Source organism: Macaca nemestrina, chromosome 2, assembly GCF_043159975.1.
Source record: "Macaca nemestrina isolate mMacNem1 chromosome 2, mMacNem.hap1, whole genome shotgun sequence".
NCBI lineage: Eukaryota > Metazoa > Chordata > Mammalia > Primates > Cercopithecidae > Macaca > Macaca nemestrina.
Window position 1 is genome coordinate 161,877,821 of NC_092126.1, and position 22,252 is coordinate 161,900,072.

The following is a 22,252-nucleotide window of genomic DNA, read 5'->3' on the forward strand; positions in this document are numbered from 1 at the left end:
TATACAACTGTTCACTAAAGGGCACAGTTCAGTGCCATAGAGGCTAAGAAGAATGTACTCTGTAAAAGAATGACTGGCTCTTCAGGATTTCTATAACCTACACCTGTTCCTGTTCTCCAGAACCATGTTTACTAATGTTTACTATCTCTAATCTGGTTTCCATGATCTATCCATACTGAGAAAGGAGTGTTTGGATAAGCAAATAAAATACTATCATAATCAGACAGATATAACTTCTCCTGTGTTTTAATAAAATGACATTCTGCTTCCTATGATTTGTATTGACAGATTTACTAAAGTCTTATCAAACCTAGATAGCTGACAAACCAGGCCCTGGCTGGACCAGATCACATCATACATACCAATTCTTGAGGCCCCTGTGAATAGCATAATTACATTGCTTACAAAAAAAAAAAAAAAAAAAACTAGAAATACCATTCCTTTGTTATTCTGCAATTTTACCTCTAAATCAGTACCTCAAAAATTAGGGCCATCAGTCCTAAATGCCAGTTACCTATAAAGGAATTCCCATAACTTTGCATACCCACAGAGAATGATCTCCATTATACATGTGTATTTTCATGGCCATTTGGAGACACCAGGCCAGCTCCAGCAACACTGCATAAGTTTTAATGAGTTCATTGATAGACAGGCAGACATAGAATCTCAGGGGCCTTGTTTAAAGATGTACTGGAAAACCAGTCCTGGAACTTCTGTCATTGCAGAAAGGTGGAGGAGATCAGCTCTGATATGCTGCTATCTCTCTTGTCTAATCCAGTAGAAGAAAAAAAAAAATGCTTGAAGACAGGACCAGGAATTGGGGTCAGGACAGAATCCAGGGAGTCATCAGAGTTTTGTCTTCTTGGTCTCTAGGTTGATCATGTTCCCTTGGATGTGAGAAATCTGCTTATCTCCTGGACCCTGCATATCCTCTGTCTTTACAGGAACATAGTAGTAGCCCATGATGGAGAAGATCAGGCAGATCACCAGCAGGAGGCAGGAAAACAAAATAAATTCGGCCCACTGCAGGGGGAAATAAATATGAGAAGAATATGGAGAAACCTGAAACTAAAGAGATCTTTACAGGATGAGGACTGGGGAGCAGACTGACCTGGGATCACCAGTTCAACCACACTTTTGCTGGACAAAGACTGGGTTCACTGACCTCTCCTCACATAGGTATATTGTAGTCATTATTGCCACTTACATATGTCTGTTTTCCTGGTAAAGTCTGTGTATCTAACCCATTTCATGTCACAGCACTGAGTGGGGAATACAGGAAACAGAGATAGGTGGAAAGGGAGAAGAGGAAGCTGGAGGAAAACCTTGAGTAGAAATGAATCCTGCTTCCCTCAGATCCATACCTGTACCAGGCCACTGAACTGTGCCACAACAAGCACGATGATATTCCCAACTGCAATTGTCAATAGCCAAGCTGCCTGGAGTACAGATTTCATGCTAGAGGGAGCCTGGAGATGATACAAATTTGAAAGTAAACAAATTCCCTTCACTGCCCTCATGCCCCATGCATCCAGGAAACTTCTCCCACAAAAATTTTCAAGTTAGAACTTCCCTCATTAAGTTCAGCTATCACATTGATTCAGAGGGTGATAATAATGCAAACAATAAGAATAAGATGAAACTCCTAATTGAATATTTTTAAATTCATTATGTCATTTAATCTTCATTACAACCCTAAGAGATAAGTTCTATTAGTATTCTTGCACATTTAAAAAATAGCATTACAGACTGGGCACAGTAGCTCATGCCTGTAATCCTAGCACTTTGGGAAGCCAAGGTGGGCAGATCATCCAAGGTCAGGAGTTAGAGACCAGCCTGGCCAACATGGGGAAACCCTGACTCTACTAAAAATACAAAAATTATCCAGGCATGGTGGTGCGCGCCTATAATTCCAGCTACTCAGGAGGCCGAGGCAAGAGAATCGCCTGAACCATGGAGGCAGATGGAGTCTCTCTCTGTCGCTTAGGCTGGAGTGCAGTGAGCTGAGATCGCACCACTGCACTCCAGCCTGGGTGACAGAGCGAGACTCCATCTCAGAAAAAAAAAAAAAAGCATTACAGAGAAGAGATAGTAATTTACTTGCTCAAGGTTACACAATAGGTCATGCAGTCAAAATTCGAACATGGGGAGTCTGACTCTGCAGCTCTTCATTTTAATCTTTAATCTCTTTCCTAGAACCCCAATATCATAGACTCCCATGCTGCACTGTCATGATCTGGAGAGTCAAGATGTTCAGGTCATATATGTTCAGGGTCATAAATAAGGTACCCAAGGCCAAAAGAGATAACATACCTATTTAAGTCAGTGCTAGAATTAAAATTCACCATCCTTCAATCAATGTCTCAATTTCTACCTTCTATTTGCAAAAACTTACCTGAGAATAAGAAAACTCAAGACCTGTGACAGAGAACATGACCTCCCCAGCTGTAACCAGGGCATATTGTGGTAGCTGCCATGCAATGGACATTTTGTTGGCTGGAATGTCTTCAGTCTTCCAGGCCTGAAGACCCTGATTGGTGTTCTTAGTGAGAGAAAGAGAAAATGGACTTGTCAGTAGTCTCAAGTAAATATTCCTAACCACAGCATTCTACAATCTTATATCCATCCTTTGTGTATTTTCATTATTCTGCCACTTTCAGGAAATTGAGCATTTTTACACAATTCCAGCTTTTCAAAACTTCTTTTGGTAATATTATACTCACTTGCCTAGATTCAATCAGATATCATTATTGACAGAGACTTTAAATGAGAGAATATTTTGATATTGCAGTTTGGATTTCCATCATTTTGCCCTATCAGGCATTTTGATCCTGGACAAAACTTTAAACCTAAAATGGCATCTGAATTATACAAACAAAGTAAGTTTTCAGAAAGCATTTTCTTGAGAAAAGCTTAATTTCTTATTCCACTTTCTATGTAAGTACAATTAAAGTGCTTTTAACATTTGCTATTTTGATTTTTAATTTACTGAAATTACTTTTATTAGGATGAATTACTCTCTTGATAACACATTGAAGTTTTACTGGTCAATTTTTAAAAATCCGTATCAAATGCCACCTACTATTTTGATTTATCTTCATTGGCTTTTTTCTTTTTTGAGACAGGATCTTGCTCTGTCACCCAGTTTGAAGTGCAGCAGCACAATCACAGCTCACTGTAGCCTCAAACTCCTGGGCTCAAGCAATCCTTCTGCCTCAGTCTCCCAAGTAGCTGGGACTACAGGTATGTGCCACCATACCTAGCTAACTTAAAATGTTGAATTTTTTTTTGTAGAGATGGAGTGTCATTATGTTGACCAAGCTAGTCTCGAGCTCCTGGCTTCAAGCAACCCACCTTCTTTGGCCTCCCAAAGTGCTGGGGTTACAGGCATGAGCCACAGTGCCTGGCCCAAGCCATTATTTTTTAACTCAAAATTTACACATTCAAATTTTGTCAAAAAGATGTATTTTTTCTCAATTTCAGAGCCTGCTAGCCTACCAACCAAAAAAAGTCCAGGACCAGACGGATTCACAGTTGAATTCTACCAGAGGTACAAGGAGGAGCTGGTACCATTCCTTCTGAAATGACTCCAATCAATAGAAAAAGAGGGAATCCTCCGTAACTCATTTTATGAGGTCAACATCATCCTGATACCAAAGCCTGGCAGAGACTCAACAAAAAAAGAGAATTTTAGATCAATATCCCTGCTGAACATCGATGCAAAAATCCTCAGTAAAATACAGGCAAACCGAATCCAGCAGTATATCAAAAAGCTTATCCACCATGATCAAGTGGGCTTCATCCCTGAGGTGCAAGGCTGGTTCAACATATGCATATCAATAAACGTAATCCAGCATATAGACAGAACCAAAGACAAAAACCACATGATTATCTCAATAGATGTAGAAAAGGCTTTTGACAAAATTCAACAGCCCTTCATGCTAAAAATTCTCAATAAATTCTGTATTGATGGAATGTATCTCAAAATACTAAGAGCTATTTATGACAAACCCACAGCCAATATCATACTGAATGGGCAAAAACTGGAAGCATTCCCCTTAAAAACTGGCACAAGACAGGGATGCCCTCTCTCACCACTCCTATTCAACATAGTGTTGGAAGTTCTGGCCAGGGCAATCAGGCCTGAAATAAATAAATAAAGGGTATTCAGTTAGGAAAAGAAGAAGTCAGATTGTCCCTGTTTGTAGATGACATGATTGTATATTTAGAAAACCCCATCATCTCAGTCCAAAATCTCCTCTAGCCGATAAGCAACTTCAGCAAAGTCTCAGGATACAAAATCAATGTGCAAAACTCACAGGCATTCTTACACACCAATAATAGACAAACAGAGAGCCAAATCATGAATGAACTCCCATTCACAATTGCTTCAAAGAGAATAAAATCCCCAGGAATCCAACTTACAAGGGGTGTGAAGGACCTCTTCAAGGAGAACTACAAACCACTGCTCAGTGAAATAAAAGAGGATGCAAACAAATGGAAGAACATTCCATGCTCATGGATAGGAAGAATCAATATCGTGAAAATGGCCATACTGCCCAAGGTAATTTATAGATTCAATGGCATCCCCATTAAGCTACCAATTCTTCACAGAATTGGAAAAAACTAGTTTAAAGTTCATATGGAACCAAAAAAGAGCCTGCATTGCCAAGACAATCCTAAGTCAAAAGAACAAAGCTGGAGGTATCACACTAACTGACTTCAAACTATATTACAAAGCTACAGTAACCAAAACAGCATGATACTGGTACCAAAACAGTGATATAGACAAATGGAAAAGAACAGAGCCCTCAGTAATAATACCACACATCTACAACCATCTGATCTTTGACAAATCTGACAAAAACAAGCAATAGGGAAAGGATTCCCTATTTAATACATGGTGCTGGGAAAACTGGCTAGCCATAAGTAGAAAGCAGAAACTGGATCCTTTCCTACTCCTTATACAAAAATTAATTCAAGATGGATGAGAAACTAAAATGTTAGACCTAAAACCATAAAAACCCTAGAAGAAAACCTAGGCAATATCATTCAGAACATAGGTGTGGGCAAGGGCTTCATGTCTAAAACACCAAAAGCAATAGGGCTTCATGTCTAAAACACCAAAAGCAATGGCAACAAAAGCCAAAATTGACAAATGGGATCTAATTAAACTAAAGAGCTTCTGCACAGCAAAAGAAACTACCATCAGAGTGAACAGGCAACCTACAGAATGGGAGAATATTTTTGCAATCTACTCATCTGACAAAGGGCTAATATCCAGAACCTACAAAGAACTCAAACAAATTTACAAGAAAAAAGCAAACAACTCCATCAAACAGTGGGCAAAGGATATGAACAGACACTTCTCAAAAGAAGACATTTCTGCAGCCAATAGACACATGAAAAAATGCTCATCATCACTAGCCATCAGAGAAATGCAAATCAAAACCACAATGAATACTATCTCACACCAGTTAGAATGGCAATCATTAAAAAGTCAGGAAACAATAGGTGCTGGAGAGGATGTGGAGAAATAGGAACACTTTTACACTGTTGGTGGGATTGTAAACTAGTTCAACCATTGTGGAAGACAGTGTGGTGATTCCTCAAGGATCTAGAACTAGAAATACCATTTGACCCAGCCATCCCATTACTGGGTGTATACCCAAGGATTATAAATCATGCTGCTATAAAGACACATGCACATGTTTACTGCAACACTATTCACAATAGCAAAGACTTGGAGCCAACCCAAATGTCCATCAATGACAGACTGGATTAAGAAAATGTGGCACATATACACCATGGAATACTATGCAGCCATAAAAAGGATGAGTTCATGTCTTTTGTAGGGACATGGATGCAGCTGGAAACCATCATTCTCAGCCAACTATTGTAAGAACAGAAAACCAAACACCGCATGTTCTCACTCATAGATGGGAATTGAACAATGAGATCACTTGGACACAGGAAGGGGAACATCACACACCAGGGCCTGTTGTGAGGTGGGGGAAGAGGGGAGGGATAGCATTGGGAGATATACCTAATGTAAATGACTAGTTAATGGGTGCAGCACACCAACACAGCACATGTATACATATGTAACAAACCTGCACATTGTGCACATGTACCCTAGAACATAAAGTATAATAATAAAAAAAAAAGATGTATCTTTTCTGTAAAATTTTGGTTCAAAAGAGATTTTTTTCAGGGTGAAGTTTTTGTTAATATTACCAAATATATGTGATTCCACAATCAACTTTTGTTTCTTTGGTGTAAAAGTACTTTAACTGTATTTATGTTTTTATCTATGGTTGGTTTTATGTAGATTATATCTACTAATATCTTTTATTACAAATGAAACAACATTTTGAAAATTATATGTATATTTATTGAAGGGGCTCAAAAAGAAAACAGAAGAAAAAATTATATATATGTATTAGTCCTTTTTCACACTGCTGTAAAGTACTGCCCAATGCTGGGTAATTTATAAAGGAAAGAGGTTTAATTGACGCACAATTCCACATGACTGGGGAGGCCTCAGGAAACCTACAATCATGGCAGAAGGTGAAGGGGAAGCAAGCTTGGACCTTCTCAGATGGTGGCAGGAGAGAGAAGAGTGAGGAGCAAAGGGGGAAGAGCTCCTTATAAAACCATCATATCTCATAAGAAGTCGCTCACTATCATAAGAACAGGATTGGGGAAAGCGCCTCCAAGATCCAATCACCTCCCACCAAGTCTCTCCCTAGACATGTGGGGATTATGGGGATTATAATTCAAGATGAGATTTGGGTGGGGACACAAAGCCTAACCATATGAATATATTTCTTGAAGTAAAACTGTTATCAGGAATTAGGTGTAATATCCAGATACATGAGACAAAACAGCATAGTTAAAATATCATGGTCAAAAGTCCTTCAGATGAAAAGTCTTTGACATCTAAATGCCCTTAACCCTCTGAATCAAATGGTCACTGGGTCTAAAATAGTAAGATAAGGGAATCTTCTTTTCCTTTAGTTGACAGTGTAAATAATACCTAGGCATCTGTTTGTGTTTTCTCAAAATAAGAAGAGACTATGGCCAGAGCTTCTAAATCAAAGTCAGATACTTACATGTTCATAGGCAGGTAATTAAGTAAATGAAAGAGGCTGCAAGGAAATGATGAGGCCTATGATGAACTGGACAGCACAGGTCCCATCTAAAGGGCACAGCCACTACAGCACCAGACAGTTGACACAGTAATAGCTGTTAGGAAATCTTCTGTTTTTTTATTCCCAAGAAATGTTAGTAATACAACTTCTTAGCTGTAATCTCTTGAATTTATTGGCAATTAATTCTTTTGTTATTTTTGTCAATACTGTGCAGGCCAAACAAGACAGGACTATGAAAGAAATTGGGCCTCCAGACCCACAATTTATGGCCTCTACTGTAGATGCTTATTAGATCCTGGTATTCAGAAACAATACATATGGCCTCTATCTTGAGTGGCATATGAGAGACAGAAGAAACAGAAAATGGAATAACACCAGGAACACAAGCATTATGGGCTGAATCATGTCCCCCAAAACTCATATGTTGAAGTCCTAAAATCAGGTACCTCAGAATATAAACTTATTGGGAAACAGGTTTGTTATATATGTAATTAGTAACGTTGAAATAAGGTCATTAGGGTGGGTCTAATCCAATGACAGTTATCCTTATTAAAACGGGGGTAAATTTGGACACAGTCGGATACATAGGAAGAACACCATGTGAAGATGAAAGTAGATATTAGGATGATTCTTCTATACACCAAGGAATACCAAATATTTCCAGCAAATTGCCAGAAGCCATGGCAGAAGCATGGAACAGATTATTCACAGCCCTCAGAAGGAACCAAACCTACCAATACCTTCATCTCAGACTTCTAGCCACCATAATTGTGAGACAATGCATTTCTATCCCATAAGCCACTCAGCTTGTAGTGCTTTGTTACAGCAGCCCTAGAAAATTAATAGAATTATAGCCAGGCGCAGTGGTTAATGCCTGTAATCCAAGCACTTGGATTGAGGTTGAGGTAGAAGAATCGCTTGAGTCCAGGAGTTAAAGACCAGCTTGGTCAACATAGTGAGACCTCTTCTCTTTAAAAAAAAAATTTTTTTTAATTAATTCATCAGGGTAGGACATGTCTGTAGTCCCAGCTACTTGAAAGGCTGAGACAGAAGGATCACTTGAGCCCAGGAGTTTCAGCCTACGGTGAACTATGATTGCAGCACTGCACTTCATCATGGGCAACAGGGCGAGACCCTATTTCTAAAAGAGAAGAAGAAAGAAGGAGGAGGAGAAGAAGGTGGAGGAGGAGGTTAATAGAATTAGGTTGGTTTAATATCTGAAAATCAATTGTTGTGATACACTATATCAGTAAAATAAGGGACAAAAACACATTACCATCTCAATAAATGCAGGAAAAGATGTATAAAATTCAACTCCTGTTCATGGTAAAACAAACAGAAAACTCTCCAACAAACTAGGAATAGAAAGGAACTTTCTCAGTCTGACAGAGTATCTATGAAAAATCCACAGGTTACACACTTAACGATAAAAGACTGAATGCTCTCCCCCTAAAAGTATAAATGCTTTCACCACTTCTATTCAATATTGTACTAGAGGTTCCTGCCAGAGCAACTGACAAGGAAAAGAAATAAAAAGCATCCAGATTGAAAATGAAAAAGTAAAGCTATCTCTATTTGCTGATGATATGATCTTTTATGTAGAAGGCCTAAGGGATCCACTAAAAAAACCCATTAGCACTAACAAATAAGTTCAGCAAGATTGCACAATGCAAAATCAATATACAAAAGTCAACTGTAGCTCTGTAATTTGCAAAGAAAAATTTGAAAATGAGATTAAGAAAAGGATTCCATTAACCACAGCTTCAAAATGAATAAAGTAAGTAGGAATAAATTTAACAAAATAAATGTAAAATGTATACTCTGAAAATAACTTGTTCTGTGCATAGCGGTTCATGCCTATAATCTCAGCTACTCAGGAGAATGAGGAGAGAGGATCACTTGAGGCCAGAAGTTAGAGACCAGCCTGGGCAACATAGCAAGACCCTGTCTCTAAAAAGGAACCTTAGTCTGGGCATGACGGCTCACACCTGTAATCCTAGCACTTTGGAAAGCCAAGGCAGGAGGATTGCTTGAGGCCAGGAGTTTGAGATCAGCATGGTCAACATAGCAAGACCCCAATCTCTACAAAAAAAAAAAATTAACCAGGAGCAGTGGTACATGCCTGTAGTCCTAGCTACTCAGGAGGCTGAGGCAGGAGTGTCATTTGAGCCCAGGAATTCAAGGCTACAGTGAGCTATGATGGTGCCACTGTGCTCCAGCCTGGGCCACAGAATGAGACCTCATGTCTAAATAAAATAAACTACAAAAAATTGTTGAAAAAAATTAAAGAAGACCTAAGTAAATAGAAAGACATCTCATGTTCACAGACCAGAAGACTTAATATTGTTAATATGGCAATACTATTCCCTAAAATGATCTTCAGACTCAGTGAAATCCCTATCAAAATCCCAGCTGGCTTCTGATCTTACGATGATCCTAAAATTCATATGAAAATTCATGGGACCCACAATGGGCAGACCAATCTTAAAAAAGAAGAAGACTGGAGACTCATACTCTTTGAATTCAAATCTTACTATAAAGCAACAGTAATTAAGACAGTATGGTACTGCACAAGGATAAACATACAGATCAATGGAATGGAATTAAGAGTCCAGAAAAATGGCCTTACATTTATGATCAATTGAATTTTGACACAAATGTCAAGACCATTTAATATGGGAAGAATAGTCTTTTCCAGAAATTGCCCTGGGACAACTAGATATACACATACAAAAGAATGAGACTGGACCCCCTACCTTATACCATATGCAAAATTTATCTCAAAATGAATTAACTCTAAAACTCTTAGAAGAAAACATAGGCACAGATTCTTTGGATTAGGTATGGCATCAAACACACAATCAACCGAAGAAAAAATAAATTGAACTTCATCATAATTAAAAATTTTTCTACTTCAACAGATACCATCAAGAAAGTTAAAAGACAACCTATTGAATGTGAGATTTTGCAAATTATATATGATAACAGATATATCTAAAAATATATAATGAATGCTTACAACTAATAAAAAATACAAATACCCCAATTAGAAATTAGGCAGAGGATCTGAAGAGATACTTCTTCAAAGAAAATATACAAATGACTGATAAAGACAAGAAAAAATGCTCCAAATCTTTAGCCATCAGGGGAATGGCAATGAAAACCACAATGAGATGCCATTTCACATCCACACTAGAGTGGCTATAATAAAAAGACAGAAAACAAGTGTTGGTGAAGATGTAGAAAAACTGCAACTCATACACATGATTGGTGGAAATGTAAACAGTGCAGTCACTTTGGAAAAGTCCACAAATGGTTAAACATAGAGTCACCATGTGAGCCAGAAATTCCACTGCTAGTTACCTATCCAAAAGAAATGAAAACATATGTCCACATAAAAACTTGTACATGAATGTTCATAACAGCATTATTCCCAAGAGTCAAAAGGTAAAAACAATTCAAATGTACATCAATTGATAAATAAATAAAATGTATTATATCCATGCAATGGAATATTACCCGTCAATAAAAAGAAATGAAACACTGATACATGCTACAACATGGAAGAGCCTTGAAAAACATGCTAAGTGAAAGAAGCCAGACACAAAATAGCACATATTATATGATTCCATTTACATGACATGTCCAGAATAGAAGAATTTATAGACAAAGTAGACTAGTGGTTTAAGAGGAAATGGGGAATGGCTGCTAATGGGTACGTTATTTTTGAGAGGGGTGACAAAAAGTGTTCCTAAATGGCACAAATCTGTGAATATAGTAAAAGCCATTGAATATATATTATTGGATATATATTCCTTCTATATAATGAATACTTATTAACATATATTGACTATACTAATATATTTAAAATCATTGGATACTTTAAGTGGGTGAATTTTATGGTATATGAATTATATCTCAATAAAACTGTTATAAAAATGGCACACCAAAGGGATCAAGTTAATTAAATTAATTAATTAGTAAAATAAATAGAACTTTTTAGATCGGGTTCTCATCAAACCTCCAGAAATGTTCTCTCTTTTTCTTATTCACTATCTTTTAGTCTTTAATACAGTGTGAATAGTAATAAAATAACAAAATTAAAGTCAAGATTGACATCAAAATTAAAATCAGAGGTACCCTGCCCTGACTGCTAGGACAACTGTTTTTGACAGACCACAATTAACTGATCCCCAAACTTTGTGTAGAGATTGACATTACTATCAGTTTCAGCATTTCAGACTGTGACATGTTAGCAGATCAAATTTCCAGAGAGTGAGAAGATCTGCATATGAAGCTGGTCAAGAAGACATGAATACTTTTTCATAAATCACTGTTGTTTGCTTGGAGACATAATGAGACTGGAGCAGGCCGTGGCATCTCACAGTGATGGCTCAAGATAAATTATGTCTCTCCTTCCCCAAGACCCTTTGCTTGTTGTTGATGTTATCTCTTAACATCCCCTACAGAGACAGTGGGCTTTCTAAAGTCATGTAGAGCCAGGTGCGGTGACTCATGCTTGCAATCCCAGCACTTTGGGAGGCTGAGGCAGGTGGATTACCTGAGGTCAGGAGTTCGAGACCAGCCTGGCCAACATGGCAAAACCCCATCTCTACTAAAAATACAAAAATTAGCTGGGCGTGGTCGTGGGTGCCTGTAATCCCAGCTACTCCGGAGGCTGAGGCAGGAGAATCGCTTGAACCCAGGAGGCAGAGGTTGTAGTGAGCCGAGATCATGCCACTGCATGCCAGCCTGGGCGACGAGAGTGAAACTCCGTCTAAAAAAATAAAAATAAAACTAAATAAAGTCACTGTAGAACCTGTCATCTTACACTAGAAATAAATATATGTGTCTGCTTTGCCACAGAGTCTTCTCTTTTGTTTTCTGCCTAGAGGATCCCAGGAGATATATATGGAGAGAGGGTGAGGAGGTGGCTGTGAGCTACTTACATTAGTAATAACAAACAGATATGCTGCACCAAAGTCTAGTAGACCCAAATTCAGAGAAAAGTTCTTATCTTCTGTTCTACAATGCACTGCAGGGTATCTGGAACAGGATGAATTTAGGTTAGAATAAATATCACGGCTTAGAAAAGCATTCACCAACTCGTCAGCACCCATCAACTCGTCATTTACATCAGGTATAACTCCCAGTGCAATCCCTCCCCCCTCCCCCCTCCCCCCTCCCCATGATAGGCCCCGGTGTGTGATGTTCCCCTTCCCGAGTCCAAGTGATCTCATTGTTCAGTTCCCACCTATAAGTGAGAACATGCGGTGTTTGGTTTTCTGTTCTTGTGATAGTTTGCTAAGAATGATGGTTTCCAGCTGCATCCATGTCCCTACAAAGGATACAAACTCATCCTTTTTTATGGCTGCATAGTATTCCATGGTGTATATGTACCACATTTTCTTAATCCAGTCTGTCACTGATGGACATTTGGGTTGATTCCAAGTCTTTGCTATTGTAAATAGTGCCGCAATAAACATACGTGTGCATGTGTCTTTATAGCAGCATGATTTATAATCCTTTGGGTATATCCCCAGTAATGGGATGGCTGGGTCATATGGTACATCTAGTTCTAGATCCTTGAGGAATCGCCATACTGTTTTCCATAATGGTTGAACTAGTTTACAATCCCACCAACAGTGTAAAAGTGTTCCTATTTCTCCACATCCTCTCCAGCACCTGTTGTTTCCTGACTTTTTAATGATTGCCATTCTAACTGGTGTGAGATGGTATCTCACTGTGGTTTTGATTTGCATTTCGTATTTTAAAATTATTTCACAGATTTAATGAGTCTCCTGAGTTTTCTCAGTGCACAATAATCCTATTTAACAATACTTTTTCTTCTTAAAAAATATTTGTTTCTTTTTTCCTTTGAGGTTATCATGATTATTATCATTATTTTAGAGGTGGAGGTCTTGCTACTTTTGATTTATTTCATGAGCTAGACCAAGCAAAGCAAATTTGAAAACTTTGAAAAATAAAAATTTGGTAATTTTCAAAAAAAAAAGAAAAGCATTCACATCTCCAGGTGAAAATGATCTCATCTCTCTACTGATGGTGAGGAAAGCAGTGAAGCTACTAATTATCTTTGAAGAGAAATGTTTCTTGGAGTGGGTTATTTTCATGCCAGGCTTCTGTCCCTGATTTGAGCTCTTTATTGCCTGTCAGGTATTTTCTAAAATATTCAACCTAAATAAAGTAGTTACAAATCATATTCTTTTGTGAACTTAAGTACCATGTGAACTTTCCTCATGCAAATCTTATGACCTAGTAGAACAGGCTATAACAGTGAACCTGAGAAGATAAGCTGTAAGTAATGAAGTGCCAATTCAAGGTACCAAAGTACATTCTTCAGTAGAAATGGAAACCAATAATAAACTTTGAGAAACTCACAGAGATGGACTGTGTTAACTATACAGAGATGGGCTGTGTTAACTATATAGTGTGGTCTTCACAGCAATCGTGATCTCAACATATCTGTGCAGAAAAAAAGTGAGACTGAGGGAAGGAAGCAAGAGTTGGAAAAGATCAGGAGTGCTTCTACACTCAAAATTAGCCCACATGCAGGCCAGGCGTGATGGCTCACGCCTGTAATCCCAGCACTTTGGGAGGCCGAGACGGGCGGATCACGAGGTCAGGAGATCGAGACCATCCTGGCTAACACGGTGAAACCCCATCTCTACTAAAAATACAAAAATTAGCCGGACGCGATGGTGGGCGCCTGTAGTCCCAGCTACACTGGAGGCTGAGGCAGGAGAATGGCATGAACCCGGGAGGCGGAGCTTGCAATGAGTGGAGATTGCGCCACTGCATCCCAGCCTAAGCGACAGAGTGAGACTCCGTCTCAAAAAAAAAAACCAAAAAACAAAAACAAAAACAAAATTAGCCCACATGCACCTAAATTCCCCACCTATATACAAAGATAGCACTCAAAAACAATTATTGACGAAAGTAAAATGTCCACAGGGGCAATGCACTTACTCTCCTCTTTGCACTGTTCTATACGCAGACACACCATAGTCTTCACCAACATTGAGAGAGGTATCTTTACTCAGGGAGATGTTGACACCTTTATGCAAAGTGTTAACAAACCTGAGGGCAGAGATATTATTTACATATCAAACAAACAGGAACACCTGATTAAAGAGGGTAGGGACCTTTTATGTTTTGGGTATAACTATATCCCCAGTGCCTAAGTGCCTAGAATAGTGGCTGGCACATAAAAGGTACATAATGTATATTGTTAACTACACAAATGAATGATCCCATATGTAAAAAGTAATCCATAGTCTTAGCTGTCCCTAACTTTCTTTTTCTTGTACTTTTATCTCTCACATCCTCACCAGACCTCTAGCTAGATGGACACTATCATGATCATTCATGGCAATCTGAGTTTCCTCACTAATCCAACTTAGGTCTATCTAATTTATTTCCCTTATAATGGTGGAATGTATCAACTGAGACTTTACTAAGAAAAATAAGATAATTATGCATAAAGAAATGATAGTATTTACATAAAACTCATATCTTAACTTCTTATAAATTAAGCCCAATGTGACTTATGCAAAACTCAGACTTCTAGCCCAGAGTAGGTTGCTATAATTGTTTTGGAGTCTGCAGAAACTTTGGACCCTTCCAGAACCATCTTTCTGTTTTTCTGAACCTGGCACCTAGATTGTCCTCTCAGGATGGGTTTTTGGTACATTTCTGTTTTGATAGCTTTTGATTTGGTCTCTGACCCCAGGAATAAGAAGGACAGTTCCCTCTAGAGTCCTGAATGTTGATTCCTAGACTTTAGATCATTCTACACTGACCTAGAAAATGCCCCTCTGGAGGTCCATTTGTCTTATTTTGAGCTGTTTACTTTTTTTGAAACATATTCAAAAGCAAGTTATTATGACTGTCCTACCCTTCAGTGAAATCCAGACTTTTCACTAAAAGTTCTCCTGTAAAATGCTATTCTCAACAGCAACCACTTGACTTTGGTGGCCATAGATCTGTGTATCTGTCCATTTCATGTCTAATACCGGCCACAGAGAACACATGTCCTCTTGGGTACTCCATCTCTGTAACTGTCCCTCACCGTTTGACAACACCCTTCAGCCTTATCTGGATTCAAAACTAAGTCTTTTGACTCCAAATGTGTACTATACCATGATGCCTCTTTAGGCTTATAATAAAAACTATACTTTAAGAGATATATATTCAACTATCAAAAAGGAAGGGAGGATTATTTTCTCACTTCCAAATTTCTCTCTGACAATCACAAAGAGAAAAGTACTCAGTTATTTTCCTGAAAGCAAGATAAACAGATATTCAGCAGAAAGAATTTATGCCCCAGAGTACAGGGGGCATACACAGATAGGGTCATCTTTGAATCCCACATGAGAAAAGAAGCCTATCTGCTTCTCATTGTCCTAGAAAATGCCTTTTGACACCAGTGCCCCTGGCACTCTAGGAGAGGGAATTCCTGTTCAGAACAAGTAGAATGAAGCCCCAAAGATTAGAAGAGATCCAAGATTCAAGAAAACAGAGTGGCTTGGAATCTCTTTGACATTCAAACCTCACGGTTGTCATCCCATTGGTTGTTTTGCTTTCTGTATCCTTTACCTACAACAGAGGAAAGTAAAAATCAGTAACAGCTGATGAAATAAGACCTATACTCAGAAAATTTGATCATCAGGCAGATCCTTGGTAAGCGTTGATAAGACAGTCATATTACTTTGAGATGACAACTTAAAACACAGGCAATCCCTCAACTTACCATCATGCTGGAGATACTGTTCCCATCTTCACGAATGACAAGACTGTACCAGTTCTTCTCCTGCACAGAATGCTCAGTGTAGAGAGACAAATTGTGATATTTCAGGTGGAAGTGAAAATTCTGGCTTTTTGTTTTCAGGTGCAGTTTGGAATACTGTGGTGTTTTCTGTAAAATGAAGAACATAAATTGAAGGTCACATACACCTTCTACTCCATATTGGACATTACAATATTGTAGCATCTCAGAGTAGGTGACCTCATCAAACATTTTCAACCTAGTAATTCCTTTCTTTAACCAAGTCGTTTTATTTCTTGGAATCTACCCTAAGAAATAATCAGAGGTATGCATAAATATTTATGAATAAGAATGTTCATTATAGGATTATGTATAATAATAAAAACTGAATACCTATGTGGAAATGTCTAAATAAACTATGGTATATCTATAGAATGGAATATTATATGCCCATTAAAATCATGTGCTCAAAGATTATCTAAAGACATGGGAAGATGCTTATGATACAATTAATGTTAAGAAAAAATCAAGATCAATATAGCATACAGAGTTTCTAATTCATTCAGGTACACACCTCACCTGAAAGGATTTGATGGACTCTATCAACAGAGAATCGTTTTCATTTCCTACCACTGTCACTTTCACTTCATCATCTGCCAGATTCAAGACTTGTAGGAAAACCTCCTGGGGACCTGGCTGGGCTGGGGTCATTTCCTTAGAACAAAGAATACATGTCAGAATCACCAACAAATAATCCTTCACATACAATGACAACACATATCTCAGTTGTTTCTGACAGCCTAGTCCACTAGCCAAGTAGATAGAGTTTTCTCCCTTTGAAAAATATTTGGCTTAGAAAACTCTAAAGGCAGTTTGGAGAGGGAAACATCAGTTCAATGTAGCAAGTACCAATGCCAGCTTACAAACTCCATGCTTTTTGAATCAGCTATGGCCTCATCCGTAATAGTGGCTATTCAGTCTGCCAAAAGGTTTTTACTTGAGTATCTAGAAAGGCATCACATAAGCCTGTATTCCCTAAGGAGATGGCTATCTTGGATATTAGTGTTTGAGAATTCCCTGAAAATACATTCTAAGTCACTCAGGTGGGAGGTGGGCCTCATTTTGCATTGCTGTTTTACCACTCTATCTACTTATTTATAACAAATACTTACGATACACCTCTTATAAAAAAGGTACTGTGCTAGGTCCCAGGGAATCATGATCGAACAAGTCAAAAAGAGCAAATAAGAAAGATATGATCCTGCCCTCATGGAGCTTAAGAATTACTGAACTCACATTTATTTTGATCTCTACAGCTGCCGCAACTGCAAATGCCAGGCATGCTAGGATCATACCAACAGCCATTTTCCTAAGTGATCTGTGGTGGAAAGGAGAAACAATTACATTTAAACTTTAGACTCTTAAGAATGAAATCCAAACTCTGTAGCCTATTATTAAAGACTGCATTAGGCTGTTCTTGCATTTCTATAAAGAAATACCTGAGATTGGGTAATTTATAAAGAAAAGAAGTTTAATTGGCTTATGGTTCTGCAGCATTACAGGAAGCAGAGTGTTAGCATCTTCCCAGCTTCTGGTGAAGCCTCAAGGAGCTTTCAATCATGGGAGAAGCCAAAGGTGGAATAGGCATGTCACATGGTGAAAGCAGAAGCAAGCGAGGAGGTGGGAGGTGCCACACACTTTTAAATTACCAGATCTTGTGAGAACTCATTCACTATCATGAGGATAGCACCACGGAATGGTGCTAAACCCTTCATGAGAATTCACTCCCATGATCCAATCATGTCCCACCAGGCCCCACCTTTATCATTGGGAATTACATTTCAACATGAGATTTTGGCAGGGACAAATATCCAAACTATATCATTCCATCTCTAGACCCCTAAAATCTCATGTCCTTCTCACATTGCAAAATACAATTATGCCTTCCCAATTTTCCCCCAAAGTTTTAACTCATTCCAGCGCAAACTCAATCAAAAGTCCCAAGTCCAAAGTCTCATTTGAAATAAGGCAAGTCCCTTCCACCTACGAGCCTGTAAAATCAACTTATTTACTCCCCAAATAAAATGGTGGTATAGGCACTGGGTAAACATTTCCATCCTAAAAGGGAGAAAGTGGCCAAAACAAAGGGGCTGCAGGCCCCAGGCAAGTCTGAACCCAGCAAGGCAGTTATTAAATCTTAAAGTTCCAGAATAATCTCCTTTGACTCCACGTCCCACATTCAGGGCACACCGGTACAAGAGGTGGGCTCCCAAGGCCTTGGATAGCTCCTCCCCTGTGGCTTTGCAGAGTTCAGCCCCTGTGGCTGCACTCACAGATTGTTGAGTGTCTGTGGTTTTCCAGGCCCAGGGTGCAAGCTGCCAGTGGGTCTATCATTCTGGGGTCTGGAGGATGGTGGCCCCCTTCTCACAGGTCCACTAGGCAGTGCCCTTGTGGGGACTCTGTAGGGGGTTCCAACCCCACATTTTACCTCCACACTGCCCTAGTAGAGGTGCTCTCTGGGGGCTCCACCCCTGCAGCAGGTTTCTGTGTGAACACCCACGCTTTCTCATACAGCCTCTGAAATCTAGGTGAAGGGTGCCAAGCATTCTTCATTCTTGCACTCTGTATGCCTGCAGGCTTAACACCATGTAGAAGCCATCAATGTTTATGGCTTGTACCCTCTGGCGAAACAGGCATGTCACATGATGAAAGCAGGAGCAAATGAAGGGTAGAGAGATACTGCACACTTTTAAATGGTCAGATATCACGAGAACTCACTATCATGAGGACAGCACCAACGGGATAGCCCTAAACCATTCATGAGGAATTCATCCACATGATCCAACCACCTCCCACTAGACACCCCCTCCAACATCCAACATTGGGGATTACATTTCAACATGAGATTTGGGTGGGTACAAATATTCAAACTGTATCAAAGACTTTTCCTGATTTGATCCCAATTACTTTTCTTTTTTAAATCCACGTTTCCATGACCAATTACTTTTCAAGGTATTTTCTAGAACTCCTCTTCATACATTCTTCTTTATTCTTTTTCCTGAGTCACATTGAACTGCTCTTCTCTGTGATATACCACATTTACTCACCTCCATCTTTGCTTATGATGGTTTTTCTATTCACTATGTCATAATACCAAAAATAATGGCAATACAACAAGGTTTATTGAACAAATACCATATGCCAGGTGCTGTACATGATTTACATCACTTTCCTCTGCAGAAATCTGTTGACCTTGGCAGGGGAAGGACATTTTTTTTCTACATCTCCTTGGCACTTGATCTTAGGCTCTTCTTAGGACACTTATTTTGCCTGTGTAGTAGTTGCATTTTATATATGTGTGTGTGTGTGTGTGTGTGTGTGTGTGTGTGTGTGTGTGTATATATGCTCTAGCCCCCTTACTAAGTAATAAACTCTTTGAGGGAAATGGTTTTTTCTTGATATATATTTTCATGACACTTGGTCCTAAACTTCCCGACATCTGCTCAATGAACAGATGAAAAAGGGCCATTTTCATTTGGTAAAGTGGTCATCAAAATGAAATTGCTATTAAATCAAGAATGAAAGAAGTCTTGAAACTTTCTTTTGTGAAACTAAAAAAGACTAATCCTTCTATGTAGAAAAAATTTCAGGCAGTAATTGGGAACAATTCAGTTCCCAGTCCCACTAGGTTCCCCATTTGTTTCATAGGGACAACAGGAGATTTAAAGGGATTAGTAGTCATCAAAGGCCTTGAGTTTCTTTGAAGAGACAACATTCAAGAACAAAGAAGAAAGTTGATTTAGGAGCTAAATTTCACATATTTTTGGTTTGGCATGAAACCTAGACCTGCCCCTTCAATATCACACAGTTAAATCCACAGTAATGGCTTTGACTCTCATTAATTAGATCTAATTCCCATTTTTCAGGGTCAATAGGCAGTTAGTCCAACATGGAAAAATAGAAGCAGATAGATGATAAACCAAAACCAATCATCACTAAGAAAAATACTGACATTGAATATTTATCAAACTGGGGAAAGATTGAGTCAATTTAGAGTAATCCATACAGGCACAGTGAACACTTACGAGAAGTTAATTCCACACTTGGAGACCAGACGATAAATGACAAAGTCAAACAATGGGATGAAGATAAGAACCAGAAGGGGATTTAGAACCTGTAACACCATAATAAAAAGGATTAGCTACAAATGTTCTCCTTTCATGAGTGTGAGTACTGCACTCATTTGCTTGTGTACACTCTGTCTCACATCAACACACACTTTTGTCATTGTAAGTACAGAATGATTCCACGTTCCTCAGTCCATTTACACGCAAGACCCTATTTCCCTTGCATAGCATTTTAGCTTTCAAATATCCCAAGGGACAAGTTTCACTCTGAGCCTGTCTTTCTGCCAGCCTTATTGTGAGCTCTTTCCTCTCATGACTTCATTGCTCACAAAACAAGCCTTACAATTTCTTTTATAACATTTTCATTATACTATCTTGACATGGAAAAAAATCCAATGCTTATACTTTACCTGTGGCAAATTAAGTACTTAACAGGGGATTGAAGGAGAAGTGTGGGGCTTAAAGAGAATGTTTTCATGTCAAAGCTTGGCCCTTATCAGTGTACAAAGAGAAAAGCATCAAATTATGGTTGTTAATCCTAATACTGCAGGTGGAGGCATAGATAAGGAAACAAATAAGTCCCCATGGCTATAGAAGAGTCCCATACCTGCATCTGGTCCGGCTGAAGCACAAAAAAACCCTGAAACATTATAACAAATTATATTTAGATGATATCTGAAGATAAGAAAAAAAATTGTTGGCCTAGATCAATAATTTTGCTAGTTAGCAAGTGAGAAGCATATGAGAGAAAATTCATCAGGTCTTTGGTTCAGGGCCACTATTTTGCTGTTAAGATTATTTGGGGGATGGGAACAGACTTGGGAAAGCTTCTGGCTATGTTTGCCAGGCAGATGGGCCTAAGGGAGAAATTCTTTTCTATGTATTATGCTTTCCTTAACTTGAAAGGAAATAGAGTCAGTGCATTTTTATTGATCTCAGCAACTGTAGTTTTAGGTTGCAATAATATGAAGGACAAGACATCATGGTTAGGGTGAAGACTCTCCCTGACATATAGTGTTTCCGAAGTTGTTCTCCAGAGGGCCAACAAGAAAACCACCATGGTAAATAAGAGACAACCAGAGGAAGGGAAAAGGTAAAATTATATTTTGCAGGCTCCAAATAGACTGACTAATAAGACCCTGGTATCATTCTACTCTGTCCTTTTGAAAACTGAGAAGATAGAAAAATAATATACTAATCTGGGAAAAGAACAATTGGGAGCAGAGGTGGTACCTTATTTGAGTGGGCTAAAGAATGGCGTTTGGAAAAAGAGAAAATAATATGTATAACCTTCTCATTCTTTCCATATCCATATATACAAAATATTCCATTTCCTACAGGTCCTCTGCTGTGATCCTTGTTTTTTTGTTTTGTTTTGTTTTGTTTGAGACGGAGTCTCACTCTGTTGCCCAGGCTGGAGTGCAGTGGCCGGATCTCAGCTCACTGCAAGCTCCGCCTCCTGGGTTTACGACATTCTCCTGCCTCAGCCTCCCGAGTAGCTGGGACTACAGGCGCCCGCCACCTCGCCCAGCTAGTTTTTTGTATTGTTTTTAGTAGAGACGGGGTTTCACTGTGTTAGCCAGGCTGGTCTCGATCTCCTGACCTCGTGATCCGCCCGTCTCGGCCTCCCAAAGTGCTAGGATTACAGGCTTGAGCCACCGCGCCTGGCCTGTGATCCTTGTTGAAGAGATTGACTAATTGTGTAGTAGCGCCACTCAAACCTGTCCCTGCTGTGCCCTGCGATAGGCTTAGACAGAAGAAAATCACTATCCCAGGTATGTATGACTTCATTTGCTAGCCTCTCAATACTTCCTTCTATACATTGAAACTTTCTCATCTTTATGTTCCTGATTTCTAAAGAGAAGATTCTGGTTTTGATTTCTAAAGAGGAGATTCTGGTTTTTATTTCTAAACTAGCTTTCTTTATCTTTGCCTACACAGTACCTTCAGGCTAAAAGCACTTCTCTGAAAATCTTATTAGTTTTCAGGCAAAACCACAAAGAAATTAATTTTTCCCCAATATGGATGTTGAAGAAAATAATAGACTTCTCTGGAAAATCTCTTCTACTCACCAAATTCCCATTCATCCTGATGGCTTGCAAAGTCCATCGTGAACCCTAGGAAAAACAGATCCTATTATGAGAAATCCCTTTCCTGTGAGAGGGAAGTGGCTGTAAGGAGGGGTA

General features: G+C 38.9%; 1 protein-coding gene across 3 annotated transcripts in view; it reads right to left on the minus strand.

Annotated features, from left to right (window-relative positions):
- Window positions 1-405: 405 nt before the first annotated feature.
- The window catches only part of LOC105470295 (solute carrier family 15 member 2), a 51,988-nt gene continuing 30,141 nt past the window's right edge, over window positions 406-22,252 (minus strand). For 2 of the 3 annotated variants that reach the window (XM_011722135.3, XM_011722136.3), the window contains 12 exons: window positions 22,139-22,183; window positions 20,674-20,706; window positions 20,025-20,113; window positions 17,236-17,317; window positions 16,519-16,653; window positions 15,925-16,089; window positions 15,724-15,770; window positions 14,142-14,252; window positions 12,104-12,200; window positions 2,396-2,542; window positions 1,365-1,469; window positions 406-1,023 (listed from right to left, as the gene is read on the minus strand). In XM_011722135.3, coding sequence (XP_011720437.2) covers window positions 847-1,023; window positions 1,365-1,469; window positions 2,396-2,542; window positions 12,104-12,200; window positions 14,142-14,252; window positions 15,724-15,770; window positions 15,925-16,089; window positions 16,519-16,653; window positions 17,236-17,317; window positions 20,025-20,113; window positions 20,674-20,706; window positions 22,139-22,183 — 1,233 coding nt within the window. In that variant the 3' untranslated portion in view covers window positions 406-846. Of the gene's footprint in view, window positions 1,024-1,364; window positions 1,470-2,395; window positions 2,543-12,103; window positions 12,201-13,553; window positions 13,638-14,141; window positions 14,253-15,723; window positions 15,771-15,924; window positions 16,090-16,518; window positions 16,654-17,235; window positions 17,318-20,024; window positions 20,114-20,673; window positions 20,707-22,138; window positions 22,184-22,252 lie in introns of those variants that run through there. The other variant, XM_071092355.1, reaches the window with a different exon arrangement.